The 24,742-nt window shown below is 50.4% G+C and overlaps 1 protein-coding gene across 1 annotated transcript in view; it reads right to left on the bottom strand.

Annotated features, from left to right (window-relative positions):
* Positions 1 to 3,199: 3,199 nt before the first annotated feature.
* GATA1 (GATA binding protein 1) overlaps positions 3,200 to 24,742 on the bottom strand; it is a 121,594-nt gene continuing 100,051 nt past the window's right edge. Inside the window, exons 3-6 of the mRNA XM_086940368.1 lie at positions 12,796 to 13,236; positions 10,884 to 11,029; positions 9,165 to 9,290; positions 3,200 to 5,236 (exon numbers count right to left, since the gene is read on the bottom strand). Of these exons, the coding sequence (XP_086796494.1) occupies positions 4,934 to 5,236; positions 9,165 to 9,290; positions 10,884 to 11,029; positions 12,796 to 13,236 (1,016 nt within the window). The 3' untranslated portion in view covers positions 3,200 to 4,933. The remainder of the gene's footprint in view (positions 5,237 to 9,164; positions 9,291 to 10,883; positions 11,030 to 12,795; positions 13,237 to 24,742) is intronic.

Genomic DNA, 24,742 nt, shown 5'->3' with positions numbered 1-24,742 from the left:
CAGAAGGACAAGCTTCTCTCACATACAGAATAGGCGCAGCCCGGGCAGCAGGAGGACAAGCTTCTCTCACATACAGAACAGCCACAGCACGGGAAGCAGAAGGACAAGCTTCTCTCACAAACAGAACAGCCATAGCACGGGAAGCAGAAGGACAAGCTTCTCTCACAAACAGAAAAGCCACAGCACGGGAAGCAGAAGGACAAGCTTCTCTCACATACAGAACAGGCGCAGCCCGGGCAGCAGGAGGACAAGCTTCTCTCACATACAGAACAGACACAGCCCGGGCTGCAAGGACAAGCTTCTCTCACATACAGAACAGCCACAGCGCGGGCAGCAGAAGGACAAGCTTCTCTCACATACAGAACAGGCGCAGCCCGGGCAGCAGGAGGACAAGCTTCTCTCACATACAGAACAGCCACAGCACGGGAAGCAGAAGGACAAGCTTCTCTCACAAACAGAACAGCCACAGCACGGAAGCAGAAGTGCAAGCATCCTTCACATACAGACCAGGTGCAGTCCGGTAACAGAAGGACAAGCTTCTCTCACATACAGAACAGGTGCAGCCCGCACAGCAGAAGGACAAGTTTCTCTCACATACAGAACAGGCGCAGCCCAGGCAGCAGAAGGACAAGCTTCTCTCACCTACAGAACAGGCGCAGCCCGGGCAGCAGAAGGACAAGCTTCTCTCACATACAGAACAGACACAGCCCGGGCAGCAGGACAAGCTTCTCTCACATACAGAACAGGTGCAGCCCGGTAACAGAAGGACACACTTCTCTCACATACAGAACAGACACAGCCCGGGCAGCAGGACAAGCTTCTCTCACATACAGAACAGGCGCAGCCCGGGCAGCAGAAGGACAAGCTTCTCTCACATACAGAACAGACGCAGCCCGGGCAGAAGGACAAGCTTCTCTCACAAACAGAACAGCCACAGCACGGAAGCAGAAGTGCAAGCATCCTTCACATACAGACCAGGCGCAGCCCGGTAACAGAAGGACAAGCTTCTCTCACATACAGAACAGGTGCAGCCCAGGCAGCAGAAGGACAAGCTTCTCTCACATTCAGAACAGACACAGCCCGGGCTGCAAGGACAAGCTTCTCTCACACACAGAACAGACACAGCGCGGGCAGCAGAAGGACAAGCTTCTCTCACACACAGAACAGACACAGCGCGGGCAGCAGAAGGACAACCTTCTCTCACATACAGAACAGGCGCAGCCCAGTAACAGAAGGACAAGCTTCTCTCATATACAGAACAGGTGCAGCATGGACAGCAGAAGGACAAGCTTCTCTCACATACAGAACAGACACAGCGCGGGCAGCAGAAGGACAAGCTTCTCTCACATACAGAACATGCACAGCCCGGGCAGCAGGACAAGCTTCTTTCACATACAGAACAGGCGCAGCCCGGTAACAGAAGGACAAGCTTCTCTCACATACAGAACAGACACAGCCCGGTAACAGAAGGACAAGCTTCTCTCACATACAGAACAGACACAGCCCGGGCAGCAGGACAAGCTTCTCTCACATACAGAACAGGCGCAGCCCGGTAACAGAAGGACACACTTCTCTCACATACAGAACAGACACAGCCCGGGCAGCAGGACAAGCTTCTCTCACATACAGAACAGGCGCAGCCCGGGCAGCAGGAGGACAAGCTTCTCTCACATACAGAACAGACACAGCCCGGGCAGCAGGACAAGCTTCTCTCACATACAGAACAGGCGCAGCCCGGGCAGCAGGAGGACAAGATTCTCTCACATACAGAACAGACGCAGCCTGGTAACAGAAGGACACACTTCTCTCACAAACAGAACAGGCGCAGCCCGAGCAACAGGAGGACAAGCTTCTCTCACATACAGAACAGACGCAGCCCGGGCAGCAGGACAAGCTTCTCTCACATACAGAGAAACCTAATGGTGTTAGTTGCGCCTTACAAATTTGTTTAACATAACACAGAACAGCCACAGCACGGGAAGCAGAAGGACAAGCTTCTCTCACATACAGAACAGACGTAGCCCGGGCAGCAGGACAAGCTTCTCTCACATACAGAACACCCACAGCACGGGAAGCAGAAGGACAAGCTTCTCTCATATACAGAACAGGTGCAGCATGGACAGCAGAAGGACAAGCTTCTCTCACTTACAGAACAGACGCAGCACGGGCAGCAGGAGGACAAGCTTCTCTCACATTCAGAACAGGTGCAGCCCGGGCAGCAAACCTTGAAGATATAAATATATATTTTCACAATACAGAAATGTGGAGTTAAGTTCAGTGAATGTATTCTTAGCTTCACAACACTGTGGTAGTTAATATTCTGCATATGATATTTCTGTAGGAATATATTTAATACCTCATATGTTGGTATACCCTCCTACACACACAGAGCTGGAATGATACAGACAGCAGCTGTAGTGCGACCATCCTTACTTCACACATCAAGCACCAGAACTGGTTCAACATAAGTGGCAAGAGTGTACATTCTCTTTATGCACGCACTCGCTCACCTGCTGCAGTTAACAGGAAGTGAGAGAAGCTTGCATTTTGTAGCCGCTTGCTCAGCAGTTTGGCAACGGTGCCATGGGCCCTAATGCAAGCGAGAAAAATGGTCCCCCTGTCTTTTGGCTGGGTAGTTAAAGGAAGCTATAATCGGGGTGCAGTGGGTTCCTGTTGCGAAAGGGCCTTGGTGCCACTGCACCAATGTGTTCGGTGGTGGCCTGTCTGGACAGTGGCAAACCCAGCTAGAGTCTGTTAGTGAAGCGGGCAGTGCCCATGCTGGTCTGAGTGCCCACTCCATATTACCATGGTGACATGAACCGATCTTTGACCTTGGTGACGCTTTTACCCATAAATTGTTACAACTGAATGCATGCCACATGCATACAGACAACTTGGCGAGGAATACTCTCGCCTTGCTGTAAATATGCGTAGATAATTATACGTCATATATTTAGGTAATATTTTGTCCTGGTGAAGCTCAACTGCAGACATGGTCAATTGACCCCCTGAAACCAACGTTATCTTAGACAAACGTCTGTAATCAACCTATTTTTTAGCTGATGCATGTATGTCACAGATGCTGCTGTAATATGTTTCTCTTTGAAATGTTGACGCAGCAGATATAAAGTAAGAACAATAAAATATAAAAAAGATTTTAATTTCTTATAAAGGGAGAATCAAGTAGGCAAACACGGCATAATGTGAATATATATTTTGAATACAATGCAGCAGTTACAGCTGGGATAGGGGAACTGACGCCTTAATGACAGAAACTGCACCCGGAAGTAGAGAGGTCACCTTGGGGCCCGCCCTCACAGCATTTCATGGGACGATAAACAACGAATCACTGCTGGACCTGGTCCGTGAAGAAGTCTGTCCTGGAACGCAGACAGTCAGACAGTTTTCTGCTCGCCCACCCCGCATTGCCTGCACCTTGCAGTCCCAGCAAAAACATGTATTTACAGTCAGCCAGTTCATACAGTGCCCTCTGCCTCAATGAAGCACACAGCAGAGGGCGGGCTTCCGTGAACAAAATGGCGCCTGTCGACCCTGTTGGATGTCTCTGCACGCGCCACGGATTCAAAACAGCCACAGCAGAATGGTCATTTAGCAACTAACTAAAAAGGTTGCCAGGGTATCCAGCCAGAAATGAGAGGCAAACGGCGGATTATGTTACGAAATAGATTTTAGGGACCAGGTTCCAAATTAGTGAGAATTGGGGTTCCGCATAAAAAGTAAATGTCACTACAGAAAAAAGTTGCCCCCCCCTCTCCTTGCTTGGTTGGTTTAGACCACTCCATTGTGCTCCTGATTGGAGGGTCCTGTTGCTTCTCAAGGAGGCAGGACTAGGCGATAAGTGTCCAGGCACTGCCAGGGTGCCCAATGTTACCACAGCAAGGGGCGAGGCGTGATTCATGGCGCGGCTGACTTCCTGTATAGACACCCGGGGCGTGGGCTTGGAAGGGCGAGAAAATTCTTACCCAAAATGACATAACTTGACAGATCTGAATGTTTTGTTTCTAGTCTATTCCAGCTCTTGTTTGCAAAGAAATCACAAAACAACAACATTCCATGGTGAATGCGGCATCCAAGCCATGGCGCTCGTAAAACCCTGGATCCCCTCTACAGAGTAGGAGTAATCCAATGGGTTGTGCAAATGCACAAATAGGTTGTATGAAGGCAGATTAGATAGCGTTGGGCAGCAGTTTCGAGCCACGTGTGCCTCTCGCACTTGCTCGATCCATCACACTTCCAGTTCGTGGGTAGACCAGGGTTCGCCGGAAGTCTAGAGTGGGCGCTAGATGTTCTTGGATGACGGTTCATGGTAGAAGGTGCACTAAAGGCTGATGGTCATGCTGCCTGAGTACCAGTGGGACAGAGCAGGGGGGATGTATCCCTACCAGCCAGTGGAGCAGTAGACTCTCTTCTTTAAGGCTCTGACTTTGTAGACTAGGACCCTGAGTTGCGGCGTTCCTTGCTGACTTGCTGTGCGTTCTGAAAAGTACATTCTGGTCTACTGAATGGAAGCGGCTCTGAGTGCAGCACCCATTGGCAATGCTGAGGGAAGGCATTTGAATTTCCAAATTGAGGGGAAATAAGACACTAAAAGAAGAAACACTTCTTTGATTAAGTTAAGTTGTTGGTTGTTAAATGGTAAGCATAGTAGGTGGCCCACCACATCCAAATCAGCCTCTCTTCTGGTACAATTTTGAAGGCGTGATGGCTGCTGCCCTTAGGAAGCCAAGTGAGGCTGCCTCTCTTGTGGCATCCAAGGTCTTTGCCTGCGAGGAGCAAGTCTCAGGTGAGAACACGCCTGCCTCGGTCATTGTCTGAAGAGCAGAAATCCATCAACCCAAGACCTGTGTACTTCATGTGTCTTCAATCACCTTGGGGCTCAGGAAAGAGTTCATCACTCAAGGTTTTGGTACCATTAGCCCAAGGCAGACACAATCCCAGAGGAGCTATGGTGGCCATAGGCCAGGCCCATCTGAGGATGAAGGGGAGTTGGAGAGGCCAGTAGGTGCGATGGGTGGCTGAACGGCATTAAGTGACTCATGGAGGTCATGTGGCTGGAAAGCACCATTTGGCTCATGGAGTGCACTGATTGGTCCTCGGTGAGGGGCTTGTACAGGTCATAGGAGCCCTCCGAAGTCTTCTTCTTCTTAGACTTGCTGGAGACTTTGCGGTTTCGGGTCTGGATCCCGTCCTTCTTCATGGTCAGCGGGCGGTTTACCTGCAAAAGACAACTCAAATTAATATCTACCAGGGCAATTTTCTGAGATGCAGTGGGTCCAGCCAGCCAGAGTCCACCCCTGCCTCCAAGGCAACCGTTTGCGTCTAGGGAGAAGGCATGTAGCGATTGTGGACTGAGGTGAGAACCTCATGGCAGACTGTCGCTCTCCATCACTCCATTATATCACCTCCCAGAAAGCTCAGAGACGGACTGATGGTGACCAACATGACTCAGAGAGAGACAATAAACTTATGAGAGCAGCACGCCAAAGCCAAGAGCTATCAGAGACAGGCACCACTGCTTCTGGAGCTCTACCAAACCATTGCACCCAACGCCCTCTTGGTATCCTATCTGTCTATCACTCAATTCATTTTCCACCTCCCAGCATAAATAGGGACAAACTTTAGAGAGACTTTAAAGCTAAGATAGCAGCTGCCAGAGGCAGGGAGCTGTGGTACAGCCGCACCCCCGAGCCCCAGGAGATGGCATGCCAACCTGAGGTCTCCTTGGCAGTCTGTCACTCTCTGTCTCCCCCTTATACCACCTCCCACATTTCACTATTAAAAAATAGGGGGACACACAATACTCTCACAGCAGCTCTGGGGCTGGCAAAATATCTACAAAAGAGAGGGTGAGCACAGGAGAACCTTCTTAGTTACAGGCCAATCTTGGCCTCTCCCGAACACATCTTTCAAACCAGAATTAACTAATACATTGGTGGAGCTATTGGTCCTTTAAAGAGGTTGTCATCCAACCAAACAATTTAATACCTCGAGGTGGGGGGCACAATATTTTCTTTATATCTCATAATGCAACTCCCCATTAGAGAATGGCTCATCCTTAATCTCCCACATCAGAGGCAGACATAAGGGCGGCTGGCATGAGAGCCAGAGGGACTTTAAACCTAGTATAGCAGAAACAAAGTGAAAGCCCTCCCTGCCTGCGCCTGGCCCTTCACCACACACTGTGTGGTGCCCTCAGCCCCTCCCCGCCCTGCCTCTAGCTGTCCCCAATTGTGTTTACCTATTGGGCAGTGTAGCAGCTGTTCCTGCTTCCTCCTCTTACTTCTACAAACAAGCATTTACAATGCAACGGTCTCGCCTTTGCCAAAGTTAGAGCTATTGGCATTGTAAATGACAACATTTTTATTTACGTGTTGGTTTTGAAAACAGATAAATAAATGGCATTGTCACTTACAATGTCAATAGCTTAATCTCTCGCAAATGTGAGACCTATTGCATTTGCATCCACCCACACACCCACAGAGGGCCACACACACACACACAGAGAGCCCCACACACACAGAGAGCCCCACACACAGAGAGCCCCCCACATACATACACAGAGTCCCCCCCACAAACACAGAGAGCCCCCCACACACACAGAGCCCCCCCACACACGCACACAGAGAGCCCCCCACACACACAGAGAGCCCCCCCCCCACACACACAGAGCCCCCCACACACACAGAGCCACACACACACACACACACACACACACAGCCCCACACCCACACAGCCCCCACACACACAGCCCCCCACACACACAACCCCACACACACAGCCCCACACACAGCCCCACACACAGCCCCACACACAGCCCCACACACACAGCCCCACACACACACAGCCCCACACACACACTTAGCCCCACATACACACACACAGCCCCCCCCACACACACAGCCCCCCCCCACACACACACATAGCCCCCCCCACACACAGCCCCACATACACACACACACAGCCCCCCCACACACACACTGCCCCACACACACAAACAGCCCCACACACACACAGCCGCCCACACACACAGAGCCCCACACACACACAGAGCCCCCCACAAACACATAGCCCCACACACACAGAGCCCCCCCCCACACACACAGAGCCCCACACACACACAGAGCCCCCCCACACACACAGAGCCCACTACACACACACACAAAGCCCCCCCACACACACACATATCCCCCCCACACACAGAGCTCCACACAAACACACACAGAGCCCCACACACAGAGCCCACCCCACACACAGAGCCCATCACACACACAGAGCCCACCACACACACACACACAGAGCCCACCACACACACAGAGCCCACCACACACACACAGAGCCCACCACACACACACACACAGAGCCCACCCCACACACAGAGCCCACCCCACACACAGAGCCCACCACACACACAGAGCCCACCACACACACACACACAGAGCCCACCACACACACACAGCCACACACACACACAACGCCCCCCCCCCACACACACAGAGCCACACACACACACAGTGAGGAACAGGGGTAGGCAGAAAAGCGAACACAACGAGGCAACAGGGGGGTGGGGTGGCAGAAAAGCAAGCACAACGAGGAACAGGGGGTGGGGGGCAGAAAAGCGAGCACAACGAGGAACAGGGGGTGGGGGGGCAGAAAAGCGAGCACAACGAGGCAACAGGGGCGTGGGGGGCAGAAAAGCGAGCACAACAAGGAACAGGGGGGTGGGGGGGCAGAAAAGCGAGCACAACGAGGAACAGGAGGGTGTGGGGGCAGAAAAGCGAGCACAACGAGGGAACAGGGGGGTGGGGGGGGCAGAAAAGTGAGCACAATGAGGGAACAGGGGGGTGGGGGGCAGAAAAGCAAGCACACCGAGGAACGGGGGGTGGGTGGGGCAGAAAAGCGAGCATAACGAGGCAACAGGGGGCGGGGGGCAGAAAAGCGAGCACCACGAGTCAACAGGGGGGTGGGGGGCAGAAAAGCGAGCACAACGAGGAACAGGGGGTGGGGGTGCAGAAAAGTGAGCACAACAAGGAACAGGGGGGTGGGGGGCAGAAAAGCGAGCACAACGAGGCAACAGGGGGGTGGGGGGCAGAAAAACGAGCACAATGAGGCAACGGGGGCAGAAAAGCGAGCATAACGAGGCAACAGGGGGGGCAGAAAAGCAAGCACAACGAGGCAACAGGGGGGTGGGGGCAGAAAAGCGAGCACAACGAGGAACTAGGGGGCAGAAAAGCGAGCACAACGAGGAACAGGGGGGGCAGAAAAGCAAGCACTTATCGGCTGGGGCGGAGGACTCGACAGCTTCTCTACTTCTTCCGGCGGTGGCCCAGCAGAAATGGCTCTCCGAAAAGCCCTGACATTTTCGAACTGGGGGGCGTGTTTTTCATTCTCTCCTCTTCCCATTGGCTGGAATGTAAAATTCCAGCCAATGGGAAGAGGACAGAAAGAAAAGAGAAAGAACCTAAAAAACACACCCTGAATCCCAAAAAGACGGGGCTTAAACTGAGTGACGTCCCTCTCCTCCAATGGCTGGCCTCCGTTTAGGAAGACAGCCAATGGAGAAGAGGGGCGGGTTCAAGCCCCACTCTGGAAAACATCAGTTCTCCCCAGCGAGACTGCGCAAGCGCAGCCTTCGCTAGACGGAGACCTAAAAACTGGACTTTTTCTGACCTTTGTTTCTCATTGAACTTCTCACCTATTAATAACTTCATACACCCAATCAGGGTAATTGACACTCTTTGTAAAAGTTTGTATGACGTTACCCTGCATGCTTTTATCCCGCAACATTTTTACAACGCAGGGCTTTACAACACACTCTGTTACAACGCATCCCCCATTACAATGCAATTGCTATTCTAATTCCAGGGGGGCGTTACTTTGGGGAATGCGTTGTAACAGTTTGCAGTGTAAAGCCCTGCGTTGTAAAAGTTTATGTGGAGTAAAAATTGAGGGGTAAAGGATGTTTCCTTTTGTAAACACTTGACCATTGGCCCTTTTAGATCCTCATTATTTGGTATTGAGGTCAGTGCTTCAGATGTTGTGTAACTCATGCAAAGCCTTGGGTGACCCTCTGATGGTGTGGGCTAGGCCTGCCATACCACAGATGACGTCAGTATTGGATTATGCCTTTACTATTTACCACTTACATTGTGCAGCTTGTAGTAGAGGCCGCAGGCGTTGCACACGGGCTCCCCGCTGGCGTTGCGCCTCCACAGCGTGGTGGTGGTGGTGTGGCAGTTGGTGCACTGGGTGCCTGCTCTCTTGCTCACAATCTGGAGAAAACACAACAGATAAAGCGAAAGCAGTTACAACTAGGTTTATTGTTGTGGCACTCAGGGACCAGGCCTCTGGCAAAGGGAAATTGTTGATGAAGAGCTCGGAAGGAGCTGCAAATCCTTCCCTATAGCCCTGGGACGCCTCATTCGAGGTAGCTGTGCGCTTTAAAAATCTATTGTATTGTATATCAACAATTATCTAATGAGGACTGTGCAGTGCTTTAAATGAGCCGGTGCTATCAGGTACCAAGTATACGCACATTTTGTCATGTGCAAGAGAGAGTACCAGCACTTCCCAGAAGGGGGGCAATCCTTTTAATGGAAGAGTACCAGCACTTCCCGAAGGGGAGCAATCCTTTTAATCGAAGAGTATAAGCACTTCCCAGAAGGGGAGCAATCCTTTTAACCGGAGAGTACCAGCACTTCCCCGAAGGGGAGCAATCCTTTTAACCGAAGAGTATAAGTACTTCCCAGAAGGGGAGCAATCCTTTTAACCGAAGAGTACCAGCTCTTCCTCGAAGGGGAGCAATCCTTTTAACCGAAGAGTATAAGCACTTCCCAGAAGGGGAGCAATCCTTTTTCGAAGAGTATAAGCACTTCCCAGAAGGGGAGCAATCCTTTTAACCGAAGAGTACCAGCACATCCCAGAAGGGGAGCAATCCTTTTAATCGAAGAGTACCAGCACTTCCCAGAAGGAGAGCAATCCTTTTAATCGAAGAGTATAAGCACTTCCCAGAAGGGGAGCAATCCTTTTAATCGAAGAGTACCAGCACTTCCCAGAAGGAGAGCAATCCTTTTAATCGAAGAGTACCAGCACTTCCCAGAAGGAGAGCAATCCTTTTCATTGAAGAGTACCAGCACTTTTCAGTAGCAAACAGACACTATGAGATAACAAGTGCCAGCACTTCTGTGTTTACATTTGAAGCAGAGGCTTGGCTTGGTGTGAGACCATTGGCCAGAGGGGGCTCGAATGCATGAACAGTGAGCAGTATCTTACTGGTGTGTAGACCTAACCGCTGAGTGCCTTGCAAAACCAGTGTCTGCCACCAGCTTTAGAGTTCAAGGCCTATTTGAATGTAATCATCACCTACAAACTTAAGACAAAATCTTAACTTCTGTGAATACCAAAAGTAGTAAGTTTAGGATTTTGTCTTAAGTTAGTTCTCTGAATTGGCCCCATAGTAATGCGTAAATGGGGCCGTAATTACAAGGCCATGAGAAGCTGCGCAGGGTGGCTTTATGTGGCCTTGCAAATATGGGCTGGCACACTGCGCCGCTGGTGAGTCAAAAAAAGTGGTCATCCGGCAACGCCATGGGCTTGTCAATAAGCCCCCTGTCTTTTTAAAGAATACTTTCTGTGCTCACTCATGTCATGGTCATTGCTGAAAGACCCTTTCTAGTCCATATTCCTTCTCTTCCTAGGACTCAGCAAGCATGTTATTGGTTAGAGTCTCTACTTGGTACCATTTAAGGACCTTTTTGGTACTTGTAAAGACACCATGAGGTCACCTTAGGCAGTGCACCATACTGCTTGTCATACCCCACTCCCTCATTTCCATATCGCAGCCTCTACCATTCTCCCATCCATACCAGTCGTTTCTTCGGCCGAATGAGAGGCCTGTTCTGTCCGTTCATCTTATGGTACAGTCCGCAGGCATTGCACAGGTAGTGGCCAGTGCCATCGCGGCGCCAGAGGGGGGTGGCGGTGGCGCCACAGTTCACACACTCCCGGGCATCTGAAGAAAATATAAGGACATGTCAGCTCTAAGTATCACCACTGCTTGATGGGTTGCAGAGAAGGTGGTATAAAAAGTAGCACAAAGTAAGGCGATTCTATCATGTGTATGCCACTCCTAAGGTATTACAGAACAGGCAAACCGAAGCAATTACCATGAAGAAAGTCTTAAGGATTTACATTTCATAACAAATTGTAGGCACACTCAGTCGAAGCAGCACTGAACTTATCACAGCTGTATGTCTTCAATGAGGCCCCATAGCACTGTGGTAGGTCTATTTGCAGTTTTCATTTCATGTTCCAGTCTTCATAAAGCTGTTAGCACTAATCAACTTTCAACAAGTTAATCTCCATTCACTCAAGCAGTTAGTACGATTAAGTTTTCACTGAGGTAATGTCTTGACATCATGACGTTTCGCCCTGAATAATATTGCTTCAGAGGAGCTTCATCTTGTTCTGTAGTGCTGACTTTAAATGCTTCTGAGCATTTCAAATTGTAAAATACCCAACTACATTTTCTTGCAACCCCCCCCCTCCCCCTAATGCAGACCAGTGGTCCTGAAAGACAAAATTTTCAGAGACATGAACAGAAATTGTGCCCACCTTCAGCGAAAGCAGTGCAGAATGTATCACTGGCGGCTGCCTTCAACGAGGCTCCTTAACTTTAAGGCAGATGCAGTCCTTGTATTTTCCATTTTATTTTCCAATCTTTATGTACTTTTATGATCCCCAGTGATCGAAATAAAGTTTTCGATTGATTGATTGATTGTAAGCAGGACAGCCATTTAAAATATTTATCTGTATTGGAAACCAGCACCACCTAACAATGTTAAACTCTTCTCAAGAGCTTCAATAGAAACGAAACGTCATGATACTAGGAGATTACCTCGGTGAAAACTAAAGTGAACTAACTGCAGACCACTGTCATCAGGAAGAGTTGACATGCTACAGATTCAAGACACAACCGGCTTTCCCCGGAGCAGCTTTTTCCTGACTTAAGTAGCTTATCAAGTTCTGGCTATTTTCTGGTAGGTGCAGTGTGCTGTACACATTTTAGATGAGGGAATACAAGACAAGAGAGCAATGTGGGATTTTATGTGCTATGTATGACTGATATGTGACGTCTTGAGATGTCTGAACTAGGCAGGGTGGGGAGGCTGCTTACAGGAGTAGCACGAAACCTTAAAGCGGGCACAGTAGTAAGGATGTTACCTCAACAAGTAATTTTGCGGAACCACCATAACATTCTTATTTCCTTGTATGGTGGCGGCAGGATAGGAATGGGGTGGATGGTTCCTGCAGATGCAACAACTGCCCTCTTCATAACCATGGCCACAGGAATCATGCTACAGTCATGGACTGAGTTATGTTTTAGAAAATGAAAAATATGTCGCATAATTCAGCATGTTCCATGACAATATTATTTAATCTAATTTTAACCAACATTAATACAGTCTGGGCAAATGTTTTACCGCATTAATAGCATTAGCACCTGAATACAGCAATCAGCTTTTAAAACATAATCATGAAATGTTTACAAAAGGCCTATCACTGCGCGGAGCCGTGAGTGGCACTTTTTAAAGTAACTTTAGATAAGTCTGAGATAGAAAAAAGTTTTTTTGTGTGTAAAGTATGCAAATTCTGCAGCAAACTGTGTGTGATGTGTCCCATGCATAAGCCGAATCTACAGAATTGCCTACTTTGAGAGGCGTTGCCTCGGCTTGTCGCACCTCTGCTCAATAAACACTCTATATCGGCTTGACCCACCTGAGCTCTGGAAGAAGCCGCCATTGAAGTCCTGGTAGCTCTCCCAGTAGGAGTGGTGGAGATGATGGCTCAGCTCATTTGGAGTCATAGAATTCAAGGTCAATAGGTCAGGGTTCAGAGGACTCATCCTCTCCGTCTTTAGAGTTTCCAGGAACTTGGTGCTTTCCTTGTCCTCGCGGCTTAGTTCCGGCGATAGGTCCCTCGGCGAGACAGGCAGCAGGCTGAGGAGGTGGGGTGCCGGGTGGTAAGAGGATGAAGTAGGGGTGGAGGTGGAGGGAAGCGTAGAGGGTGCTGAAGAGGTTGGCTGGTAGAGTGACAGGCCGCCTTGCTGTAGTGGCGACTTACTGTAGGCTGCCATTGGCCAGCTGCTGGTACCGTACGGATGGTTCAGGCCATGCCCGTTGTCCACCCACTGCAGGTTTAACGGGTACACCTGGCGGACTGGAGAAAGTACAGCGGGAGTTAGTCACCAATACGAGGGGACAGATGCATACTCAAAGGGTGGAATTGGGGCCAGGCTCTGAGCTCTCAGCCATCACTGTGAATTACAAAAATTATAAGACCCCAAGAAACATGTCCAAGAACCCTGATCTGTCTGCACCATGTCTTAAACTTCCTTTCTTCTATTCTTTGTCTTTTTCCTGCTTTCTTTCCGATTTTTTCTTGTTTCCTTGATTCTTTCTTTATTGTTTGTGGCTACCATTCATAAACAACTACTTTTTGTAGGGCCAAATCCTAACAGAAGGGAAATGATCCAGTGTTTGCAAACTCAATTGACAGAAGACCATTTTGGAGAATATTTCTAAGATCTTGAAATCTGTCTTAACTGAAATCTGACCAAGCCTGATAAAGATCATACTTCTGTTTCCAATTACCTCCCAATATCGCGTATAAACCAGGAGTATAAAATGTGTGCAAGAAATTCTGTCAATAATATAAACTACTATATTAAGTTCTATAAGGCAGCCTGACCAAAGAGGCTTTATGAAATGTAGACTACCCACTCATAATTCTAGGCTTATTTGTTATGTCCTTTCTTTTATGAATTAATTAAGACTCTTCTTGGCTCTAGATGCTGAAAAACATTTGATAAGGTTAACTGGCAAATGTACTTATGGTTAAGGCATATGTGCTTCCCCGTCTGCAAAAAATTATATCAATGGCATTACTTACTTTCCTTTTCATTTATAAGGAGATATTAGGCAAGATTGTCTCCTTTCACCTCTCCTATGTTTATTAGCTATTGAGCCATTATTATACTTAATGCGTAGCTCTATTAAAAATAAAAGGATTACTATAAATGATTTAGTAGAAAAAGGATCAACATAAGCCGATAATGTATTGCTGTATATTGGCAATCTGCCTGTTACCTTTCCTGTTATACTATATCATTTCAACAGTTGTGCTTAAGTCTCCGGATAGACCTTAAATATTAGAGCAGATTTTCCACATTATGGGGTCGATTAGGATGGCGGACGGACTTGCGTCCGTCCGCCACCCCTGAGTAGGAGGGACCGTCCGCATGGGCAGCGGCGGTCCCTCCATGGCAATTAGGATGTGACCGCCAACCTGGCGGTCACATCCTGTATGTTTTACATTGCGGAGGGTGCTGCTTGAAGAAGCACCCGCCGCAATGTAAATAATGAAAGCAGTGCATTTGCATGCACAAAGCGGCAGGCACCGCGCGGTGCCTGCCGCTTCGTGCACGCAAAGGCAGGGGGGTACCATAGGTACCCCCCATGTGCACCCCCCACGCAACCTTCACCCAGGGGGCCCACAACGGGCCCCCAAAGTGAATGTCCGTAAGCTTGTCCACGGCGGAAAAGCCGCCGCGGAAAAGCATTACTTTCCCTACATCCTAATATGGCTGGCTGTGTCTGATAGACACCGCCAGCCATGTTAGTGCTTTTCCGCCGTGGTCGCCTTCCGACCGCGGCGGAAAAGTGGAAGACAGATTGTGAGACCCACCAGCCATCCTAATGTGGCGGTGGGTCTTTCAGGCCTCCTCGGCGGATTCCCCGCATACTCCGGGCCGGCGGTGGCTTCCGCCGGCCCAGAGTATGCTGGGAATCCGCCATCATAATGACCCCCTAAATGTTTATTGGACTCCTGATGCACTGCTTATTACTAGTATTATTTGGTGGCCTGTGATGTCAAATATTTTGTAATTGTTTTTTCTAACTCTGTTAAAAAATTGTTGCCTTACTGAGCTGCTATGTGGAAAGCTGGTTTTGCACATTCTGTAAAATGATATATGGATTTGCATTTTGCCTTTTTTTTACACAACCTAAATATGTGACTTGATATTTTATAGATTTTACCTTTTTCTGTATATCCTGTTTATCATATTTATTGTGTACAAATGGTTGATGAAATTTGATCTAATTACTGTCTGGTTTTACACAGGTCTTTGAGGAAGGGGGTACACGTTACCACCGAGCTGCTACGCAGAATGCTGGTTTTGCACATTATGAAAAATGATATATGAATTTGCGCTTTCCATTTTTTTACATGACTTAAATATGTGACTTGATATTTTATAGATTTTATCTTTTTCTGTATATCCTGTTTATTATAGTTATTGTGTACGAATGGACGATGAAATTTGATCTATTTATTGTCTAGTTTTAATATGAGATTGGAGATTTTGGAATTTTATCAGTTGTATGTACCTTGGTCAAAATATGTCTGCTGTGTTTTTACGCTCAATAAAAAAAATGGTTGCTTTCTATTGTGGAAATTTTATCTAAAATTTCCATGTTTCCACGATGTTTTATTTCTACTTTTTCAATGCTTTAAATCCATTGATTACTAAATGTATTTGTAATTAGACATTTTCCTATATTAATTATAGAACCTAAGAGACTATTAAATATGATGGTGATGGAGGTCTTTCAGGCATCTTTTTGCTATTTTAGTTCCACTCCGCTCATTATGGTTTCAAAGCACTGATTTACCTTTTTTTTTTTTTTTTTATATAGCGCGAACGTGACCCAAATCTGGTATCAGAGCGCTTTACATAGCACCAGTTGCTTTACATGAGGGCACATTCATTTCTGTTAGGCACAGGGAGATTAAGTGATTTGCCCAGAATCACAGGATGTTCAGCGTCATTGCCGAGACTCGAACCCAGTTCCCTAGATTCGAGGTCGACCGCCCTAGCCGTTAGGTCAACTCCTCTCCCCATTACCTAAATGGGTCCTATTGGAGCACAATTTAAGCAACCTCTTTTCTTTACCACAGTTTTAACCATCTCTAATAGCTACATTTTGAAACTATCCCCCGGTATAACAGATACAAAAATGCTTTACTTAAAATTGATGCTAAATTATTAATAGTATAAATGCTTTAAAAGGTATCTTTTAAGCTTATTAGTGTATTTAAAATTAATAAAGTCCATATCATTTTGATAAGTCTGGATTAATGTACGTATTTTCTATATTTAAGAGATATTTCAAGGCAATGTGTTTGGTTCCATTTTGAATTCATAAAATAAACTTTTAATTTTTCCTCTTCAGAGTATCATAAAAATGAATTACTATATAACACTTTTTAAATACAGATAACAATTTTATTCCCTGTGCTAAAAGTTCTGATTTAGAGTTATTTCTTAATATTTACAAAGTATATAAAAATGAACTTGGCCTAATTATAGGAATTTACACAAAATGTGTGACTTTTGGAATTCTGTTTTTAATATTGAAATTTCCATAGATCAATGAAGAAATGTTTGGCTATTCAAAATTTGAGGTTGATTATCAGTATCTTTGTGTCAGACTAATAGGCTTATATTATATAATTGTCTGTAGACTCCTTCTAAATTATTTAAAGTAACATTTCTTTATAGTCCTAGTTTCTGCCATTGTAAGAGTGTGATTGTTTCATTGACACACTTTATAATTGTGCAATTAGTTTTACGTTTTGGCACTAAGTCTGGGATGTAATTGCAAATCATTTAAAGCTCAATTTCCAATTCTTTCCTTCAATGTTGTTATATGCAAATCCACAACTCTTATTTCTTTAGTAGCAAACACAGATGGAGACTATTTGGCTTCATTGCCAATTAAGTCAATCACTGTCATTGGAAAAATACAAATCCTTCATCTGCCCAAAAATGGTGAAAGGGACATTATTTATAAGTCATGAGGTTGGTTGGGCCCGTCTTTTGCTAATAACTCCAAGCCTCTTTTTACACATCCTTTGATGTGAGAGACTCTGGATACATATGTTATTACCCTTTCATTCAACATTATATAATCTATGTAATGTTTTTTCTTACATCCATGCTCAATTACTTGGTAGCCCCAGACATTATTTTATTTTATTTTAGCTACTATGGCAGAGCTATTAATTATATATTTTATGTCTGATGCAACAAATATACAGTGCTTGCAAATTGTATCCATTGTTTCAGTGATAGTTTTTTGTATGCCTCTATAGTCTTATAAATATTCATAAAAACTTTTGCACTAGAGAAAATTGTTTGCATTTTCAAGTTTGGAGTTGCAAACTCAAGTGACCTGTCCCCAAAATATCTCTTGAAGCACTGGAACAATGTCAAGCTCACACCGGGAGTGGCTTTAGGGCTCTAAGGACATCTTATAATAGGGGAGCATCTCTATGGCCTGACACCAGCTCATACCTGGTTAGTGCGTTCAGGGACCTGCCGCCTGCTCGTACCTTGGTGGTGCCTGTAGGGATCTGAGGCCAGCACATATGTGGGAAGTGCCTAAGAGGCCTGTCGCCTACTCATACCATGGTGGTGCCTGTAGGGATCTGAGGCCAGCACATATGTGGGAAGTGCCTACAGGGGCCTGCTGCCAGATCCTACCTTGGAGGTTCCTGTGGGGCCCGGAGGGCAGCTCATTCCTGGGTAGTGTCTGCAGGGGTCTGAGGCTAGCTCATACTTGGGGAATATCTGTAGAGAACTCAGGCCAGCTGATACCTTCCTTGTGCCTAGACGGGCCTTAAGCCAGCTTATACCTTGGGATGCCTGTAGGTATACGTGGCTGGTTCATATCTGAGGAGTGCCTATAGAGGCCCCTTGCCAGCTTATACATTTGGAGTGCCTGTAGGTTCCTTAGGCCAACTCTTACCTGGAGAGTGTTTGTCGAGGCCTGTGACCAGCTCATACCTGGGGAGTGCCTGTGACCAGCTCATACCTGGGGAGTGCCTGTAGGGTACGGAGGTAAGCTCATGCACAGGGAGTGGCTGTGGGGCTCTGAGGTGAGCTCATATCAGAGGAGTGCCGATGGGAGACTGCAGCGATCTCTGACCTGGGGAGTGCCATGGGGGTCTGAGGCCATCTAATACCTGAGGATTGCCTATAGCCAGCTCATACCTGGGGAGTGCCTGTAGGGTCCTGGGGCTATCTAATGCATAGGGATTGGCTGTGGGACTCTTAGGTGAGATCATACCAGAGGAGTGAAGATGGGAGACTGCGGTAAGCGCTGACCTGAGGCCATCTAATACCTGAGAAGAGTCTGTAGCCAGCTCATACCTGGGGAGTACCTGTAGCCAGCTCATACCTGGGGAGTGCCTGTAGAGAGTTCATACACCGGGAGTGCCTGTAGCTAGCTCATACCTGAGGATTGCCTGTAGCCAGCTAATTCCTGGGGAGTGCCTGTAGCCAGCTCACACCTGAAGATTGCAGGTAGCCAGCTCATACCTGTGGAGTGCCTGTAGCCAGCTCATACCTGGGGGGTGCCTGTAGAGAGTTCATACACCGGGAGTGCCTGTAGCTAGCTCATACCTGAGGTATGCCTGTAGCCAGCTAATTCCTGGGGAGTGCCTGTAGCCAGCTAATTCCTGGGGAGTGCCTGTAGCCAGCTCACACCTGAAGATTGCCTGTAGCCAGCTCATACCTGTGGAGTGCCTGTAGCCAGCTCATACCTGGGGAGTGCCAGGGGGGTCTGAGGCCAGTTCACACCTGGGGAGTGCCTGTAGCCAGCTCATACCTGGGGAATGCCAGAGGAATCTGAGGCCAGCTCAAACCTGGGGAGTGCCTGTAACCAGCTCATACCTGGGCAGTGCCTGTCGCTAGCTCATACCTGGGGAGTGCCTGTAGCCAGTTCATGCCTGGGGAGTGCCTGTGGCCAGCTCATACTTGGGGAGTGCCTGAAGCCAGCTCATACTGGGGAGTGCCTGTAGCCAGCTCATACCTGGGGAGTGCCTGTAGCCAGCTCATACCTGGAGAGTGCCTGTGGCGAGCTCATACCTGGGGAGTGCTTGTAGCCAGCTTATAGCTGGGGAGTGCCTGTGGCGAGCTTATACCTGGGGAGTGCTTGTAGCCAGCTCATGCCTGGGGAGTGCCTGTCGCCAGCTCATATTCGGGGAGTGCCTGTAGCCAGCTCATACCTGGGGAGTGCCTGTAACCAGCTCATACCTGGGGAGTGCCTGTGGCCAGCTCATACTTGGGGAGTGCCTGTGGCCAGCTCGTACTTGGGGAGTGCCTGTGGCCAGCTCGTACTTGGGGAGTGCCTGTGGCCAGCTCATGCCTGGGGAGTGCCTGTCGCCAGCTCATATTCAGGGAGTGCCTGTAGCCAGCTCATACCTGGAGAGTGCCTGTAACCAGCTCATACCTGGGGAGTGCCTGTGGCCAGCTCATACTTGGGGAGTGCCTGTGGCCAGCTCGTACTTGGGGAGTGCCTGTGGCCAGCTCATGCCTGGGGAGTGCCTGTAGCCAGCTCATACCTGGAGAGTGCCTGTAGCCAGCTCATACTGGGGAGTGGCTGTAAGCAGCACATACTCGGGGAGTGCCTGTAGCCAGCTCATACCTGGGGAGTGCCTGTAGCCAGCTCATACTGGGGAGTGCCTGTAGCCAGCTCATACCTGGGGAGTGCCTGTAGCCAGCTCATACCTGGGGAGTGCCTGTAGCCAGCTCATACAGGGGAGTGGTTGTAGGCAGCGCATACTTGGGGAGTGCCTGTAGCCAGCTCATACCGGGAGAGTGCCTGTAGCCAGCTCATACCTGGAGAGTTCCTGTGGCCAGCTCATACCTGGGGAGTGCCTGTAACCAGCTCATACCTGGAGAGTACCTTTAGCCAGCTCATACCTGGGGAGTGCCTGTGGCTATCTCATACTTGGGGACTGCCTGCAGGCAGCTCATGCCTGGGGAATGTCTGTACCCAGCTCATACCTGGGGAGTGTCTGTGGCTAGCTCATACTTGGGGAGTGCCTGCAACCAGCTGATGCCTGGGAGTGCCTGTAGCCAGCTCATGCCTGGGGAGTGCCTGTGGCCATCTAATACCTGAGAAGAGTCTGTAGCCAGCTCATACCTGGGGAGTGCCTGTAGCTAGCTCATACCTGAGGATTGCCTGTAGCCAGCTAATTCCTGGGGAGTGCCTGTAGCCAGTTCACACCTGAAGATTGCCTGTAGCCAACTCATACCTGTGGAGTGCCTGTAGCCAGCTCATACCTGGGGAGTGCCAGGGGGGTCTGAGGCCAGTTCACACCTGAGGATTGCCTGTAGCCAGCCCATACCTGTGGAGTGCCTGTAGCCAGCTCATACCTGGGGAGTGCTGGGGGATCTGAGGCCAGCTCAAACCTGGGCAGTGCCTGTAGCCAGCTCATACCTGGGGAGTGCCAGGGGGATCCGAGGTCAGCTCAAACCTGGGGAGTGCCTGTAACCATCTCATACCTGGGGAGTGCCTGTAGGGTACGGAGGTAAGCTCATGCACAGGGAGTGGCTGTGGGGCTCTGAGGTGAGCTCATATCAGAGGAGTGCCGATGGGAGACTGCAGCGATCTCTGACCTGGGGAGTGCCATGGGGGTCTGAGGCCATCTAATACCTGAGGATTGCCTATAGCCAGCTCATACCTGGGGAGTGCCTGTAGGGTCCTGGGGCTATCTAATGCATAGGGATTGGCTGTGGGACTCTTAGGTGAGATCATACCAGAGGAGTGAAGATGGGAGACTGCGGTAAGCGCTGACCTGAGGCCATCTAATACCTGAGAAGAGTCTGTAGCCAGCTCATACCTGGGGAGTACCTGTAGCCAGCTCATACCTGGGGAGTGCCTGTAGAGAGTTCATACACCGGGAGTGCCTGTAGCTAGCTCATACCTGAGGATTGCCTGTAGCCAGCTAATTCCTGGGGAGTGCCTGTAGCCAGCTCACACCTGAAGATTGCAGGTAGCCAGCTCATACCTGTGGAGTGCCTGTAGCCAGCTCATACCTGGGGGGTGCCTGTAGAGAGTTCATACACCGGGAGTGCCTGTAGCTAGCTCATACCTGAGGTATGCCTGTAGCCAGCTAATTCCTGGGGAGTGCCTGTAGCCAGCTAATTCCTGGGGAGTGCCTGTAGCCAGCTCACACCTGAAGATTGCCTGTAGCCAGCTCATACCTGTGGAGTGCCTGTAGCCAGCTCATACCTGGGGAGTGCCAGGGGGGTCTGAGGCCAGTTCACACCTGGGGAGTGCCTGTAGCCAGCTCATACCTGGGGAATGCCAGAGGAATCTGAGGCCAGCTCAAACCTGGGGAGTGCCTGTAACCAGCTCATACCTGGGCAGTGCCTGTCGCTAGCTCATACCTGGGGAGTGCCTGTAGCCAGTTCATGCCTGGGGAGTGCCTGTGGCCAGCTCATACTTGGGGAGTGCCTGAAGCCAGCTCATACTGGGGAGTGCCTGTAGCCAGCTCATACCTGGGGAGTGCCTGTAGCCAGCTCATACCTGGAGAGTGCCTGTGGCGAGCTCATACCTGGGGAGTGCTTGTAGCCAGCTTATAGCTGGGGAGTGCCTGTGGCGAGCTTATACCTGGGGAGTGCTTGTAGCCAGCTCATGCCTGGGGAGTGCCTGTCGCCAGCTCATATTCGGGGAGTGCCTGTAGCCAGCTCATACCTGGGGAGTGCCTGTAACCAGCTCATACCTGGGGAGTGCCTGTGGCCAGCTCATACTTGGGGAGTGCCTGTGGCCAGCTCGTACTTGGGGAGTGCCTGTGGCCAGCTCGTACTTGGGGAGTGCCTGTGGCCAGCTCATGCCTGGGGAGTGCCTGTCGCCAGCTCATATTCAGGGAGTGCCTGTAGCCAGCTCATACCTGGAGAGTGCCTGTAACCAGCTCATACCTGGGGAGTGCCTGTGGCCAGCTCATACTTGGGGAGTGCCTGTGGCCAGCTCGTACTTGGGGAGTGCCTGTGGCCAGCTCATGCCTGGGGAGTGCCTGTAGCCAGCTCATACATGGAGAGTGCCTGTAGCCAGCTCATACTGGGGAGTGGCTGTAAGCAGCACATACTCGGGGAGTGCCTGTAGCCAGCTCATACCTGGGGAGTGCCTGTAGCCAGCTCATACTGGGGAGTGCCTGTAGCCAGCTCATACCTGGGGAGTGCCTGTAGCCAGCTCATACCTGGGGAGTGCCTGTAGCCAGCTCATACAGGGGAGTGGTTGTAGGCAGCGCATACTTGGGGAGTGCCTGTAGCCAGCTCATACCGGGAGAGTGCCTGTAGCCAGCTCATACCTGGAGAGTTCCTGTGGCCAGCTCATACCTGGGGAGTGCCTGTAACCAGCTCATACCTGGAGAGTACCTTTAGCCAGCTCATACCTGGGGAGTGCCTGTGGCTATCTCATACTTGGGGACTGCCTGCAGGCAGCTCATGCCTGGGGAATGTCTGTACCCAGCTCATACCTGGGGAGTGTCTGTGGCTAGCTCATACTTGGGGAGTGCCTGCAACCAGCTGATGCCTGGGAGTGCCTGTAGCCAGCTCATGCCTGGGGAGTGCCTGTGGCCATCTAATACCTGAGAAGAGTCTGTAGCCAGCTCATACCTGGGGAGTGCCTGTAGCTAGCTCATACCTGAGGATTGCCTGTAGCCAGCTAATTCCTGGGGAGTGCCTGTAGCCAGTTCACACCTGAAGATTGCCTGTAGCCAACTCATACCTGTGGAGTGCCTGTAGCCAGCTCATACCTGGGGAGTGCCAGGGGGGTCTGAGGCCAGTTCACACCTGAGGATTGCCTGTAGCCAGCCCATACCTGTGGAGTGCCTGTAGCCAGCTCATACCTGGGGAGTGCTGAGGGATCTGAGGCCAGCTCAAACCTGGGCAGTGCCTGTAGCCAGCTCATACCTGGGGAGTGCCAGGGGGATCCGAGGTCAGCTCAAACCTGGGGAGTGCCTGTAACCATCTCTTACCTGGGCAGTGCCTGTGGCTAGCTCATACCTGGGGAGTGCCTGTAGCCAGCTCATGCCTGGGGAGTGCCTGTAGCCAGCTCATACCCGGGCAGTGCCTGTAGGCAGCTCATACTGGGGAGAGCCTGTAGCCAGCTCATACCTGGAGAGTGCCTGTGGCGAGCTCATGCCTGGGGAGTGCTTGTAGCCAGCTCATACCTGGGGAGTGACTGTGGCGAGCTCATACCTGGGGAGTGCTTGTAGCCAGCTTATAGCTGGGGAGTGCCTGTGGCCAGCTCATACCTGGGGAGTGCCTGTAGCCAGTTCATACTGGGGAGTGGCTGTAGGCAGCTCATACTTGGGGAGTGCCTGTGGCCAGCTAATACCTGGGGAGTGCCTGTAGCCAGCTCATACCTGGGGAGTGCCTGTGGCGAGCTCATACCTGGGGAGTGCTTGTAGCCAGCTCATACCTGGGGAGTGTCTGTAGCCAGCTCATGCCTGGGGAGTGCCTGTAGCCAGCTCATGCCTGGGGAGTGCCTGTAGCCATCTCATGCCTTTGGAGTGCCTGTGGCCAGCTCATACCTGTGGAGTGCCTGTAACCAGCTCATACCTGAGGAGTGCCTGTGGCCAGCTCATACTTGGGAGTGCCTGTAGCTAGCTCATACTTGTGGAGTGCCTGTAGCCAGCTCCTACCTGGGGAGTGCCTGTAGCCAGCTCATACTGGGGAGTGGCTGTAGGCAGCTCATACCTGGGGAGTGCCTGTGGCCTGCTCATGCCTGGGGAGTGCCTGTAGCCAGCTTATGCATGGGGAGTGCCTGCAGCCAGCTCATACTTGGGGAGTGCCTGTGGCCAGCTCATACCTAGGGAGTGCCTGTAACCAGCTCATACCTGGGGAGTGTCTGCAGCCAGCTCATGCCTGGGGAGGGCCTGTAGCCAGCTCATACTCGGGGAGTGCCTGTAGCCAGCTCATATCTGGGGAGTGCCTGTAGCCAGCTCATACTGGGGAGTGCCTGTGGCCAGCTCATGCCTGGGGAGTGCCTGTAGCCAGCTCATACTGGGGAGTGGCTGTAGGCAGCTCATACTGGGGAGTGCCTGTAGCCAGCTCATACTTGGGGAGTGTCTGTGGCCATCTTATGCCCGGGGAGTGCCTGTAGCCAGCTCATATTCGGGGAGTGCCTGTAGCCAGCTCAAACCTGGGGAGTGCCTGTAGCCAGCTCATACCTGGAGAGTGCCTGTAACCAGCTCATGCCTGGGAAGTGCCTGTGGCCAGCTCATACTTGGGGAGTGCCTGTGGCCAGCTCGTACTTGGGGAGTGCCTGTGGCCAGCTCATGACTGGGGAGGGCCTGTAGCCAGCTCATGCCTGGGGAGTGCCTGTAGCCAGCTCATACTTGGGGAGTGCCTGTGGCCAGCTCATGCCTGGGGAGTGCCTGTAGCCAGCTCATACTGATGAGTGGCTGTAGGCAGCTCATACTGGGGAGAGCCTGTAGCCAGCTCATACCTGGAGAGGGCCTATGGCCAGCTCATACCTAGAGAGTGCCTGTAACCAGCCCATGCCTGGGGAGTGCCTGTAGCCAGCTCATACTCGTGGAGTGGCTGTAGCCAGCTCATACCTGGGGAGTGCCTGTAGCCAGCTCATACTGGGGAGTGGCTGTAGGCATCTCACACTGGGGAGTGCCTGTGACCAGCTCATACCTGGAGAGTGCCTGTGGCCAGCTCATACCCGGGGAGTGCCTGTAGCCAGCTCATACTGGGGAGTGGCTGTAGGCAGCTCATACTTGGGGAGTGCCTGTAGCCAGCTCATGCCTGGCGAGTGCCTGTAGCCAGCTCATACTGGGGAGTGGCTGCAGGCATCTC

This window comes from Lissotriton vulgaris, chromosome 10 (genome assembly GCF_964263255.1).
Source record: "Lissotriton vulgaris chromosome 10, aLisVul1.2, whole genome shotgun sequence".
Taxonomy (NCBI): domain Eukaryota; kingdom Metazoa; phylum Chordata; class Amphibia; order Caudata; family Salamandridae; genus Lissotriton; species Lissotriton vulgaris.
Note: the sequence above shows the minus strand (reverse complement) of the source record. Positions and strands in the feature narration are given on the sequence as shown.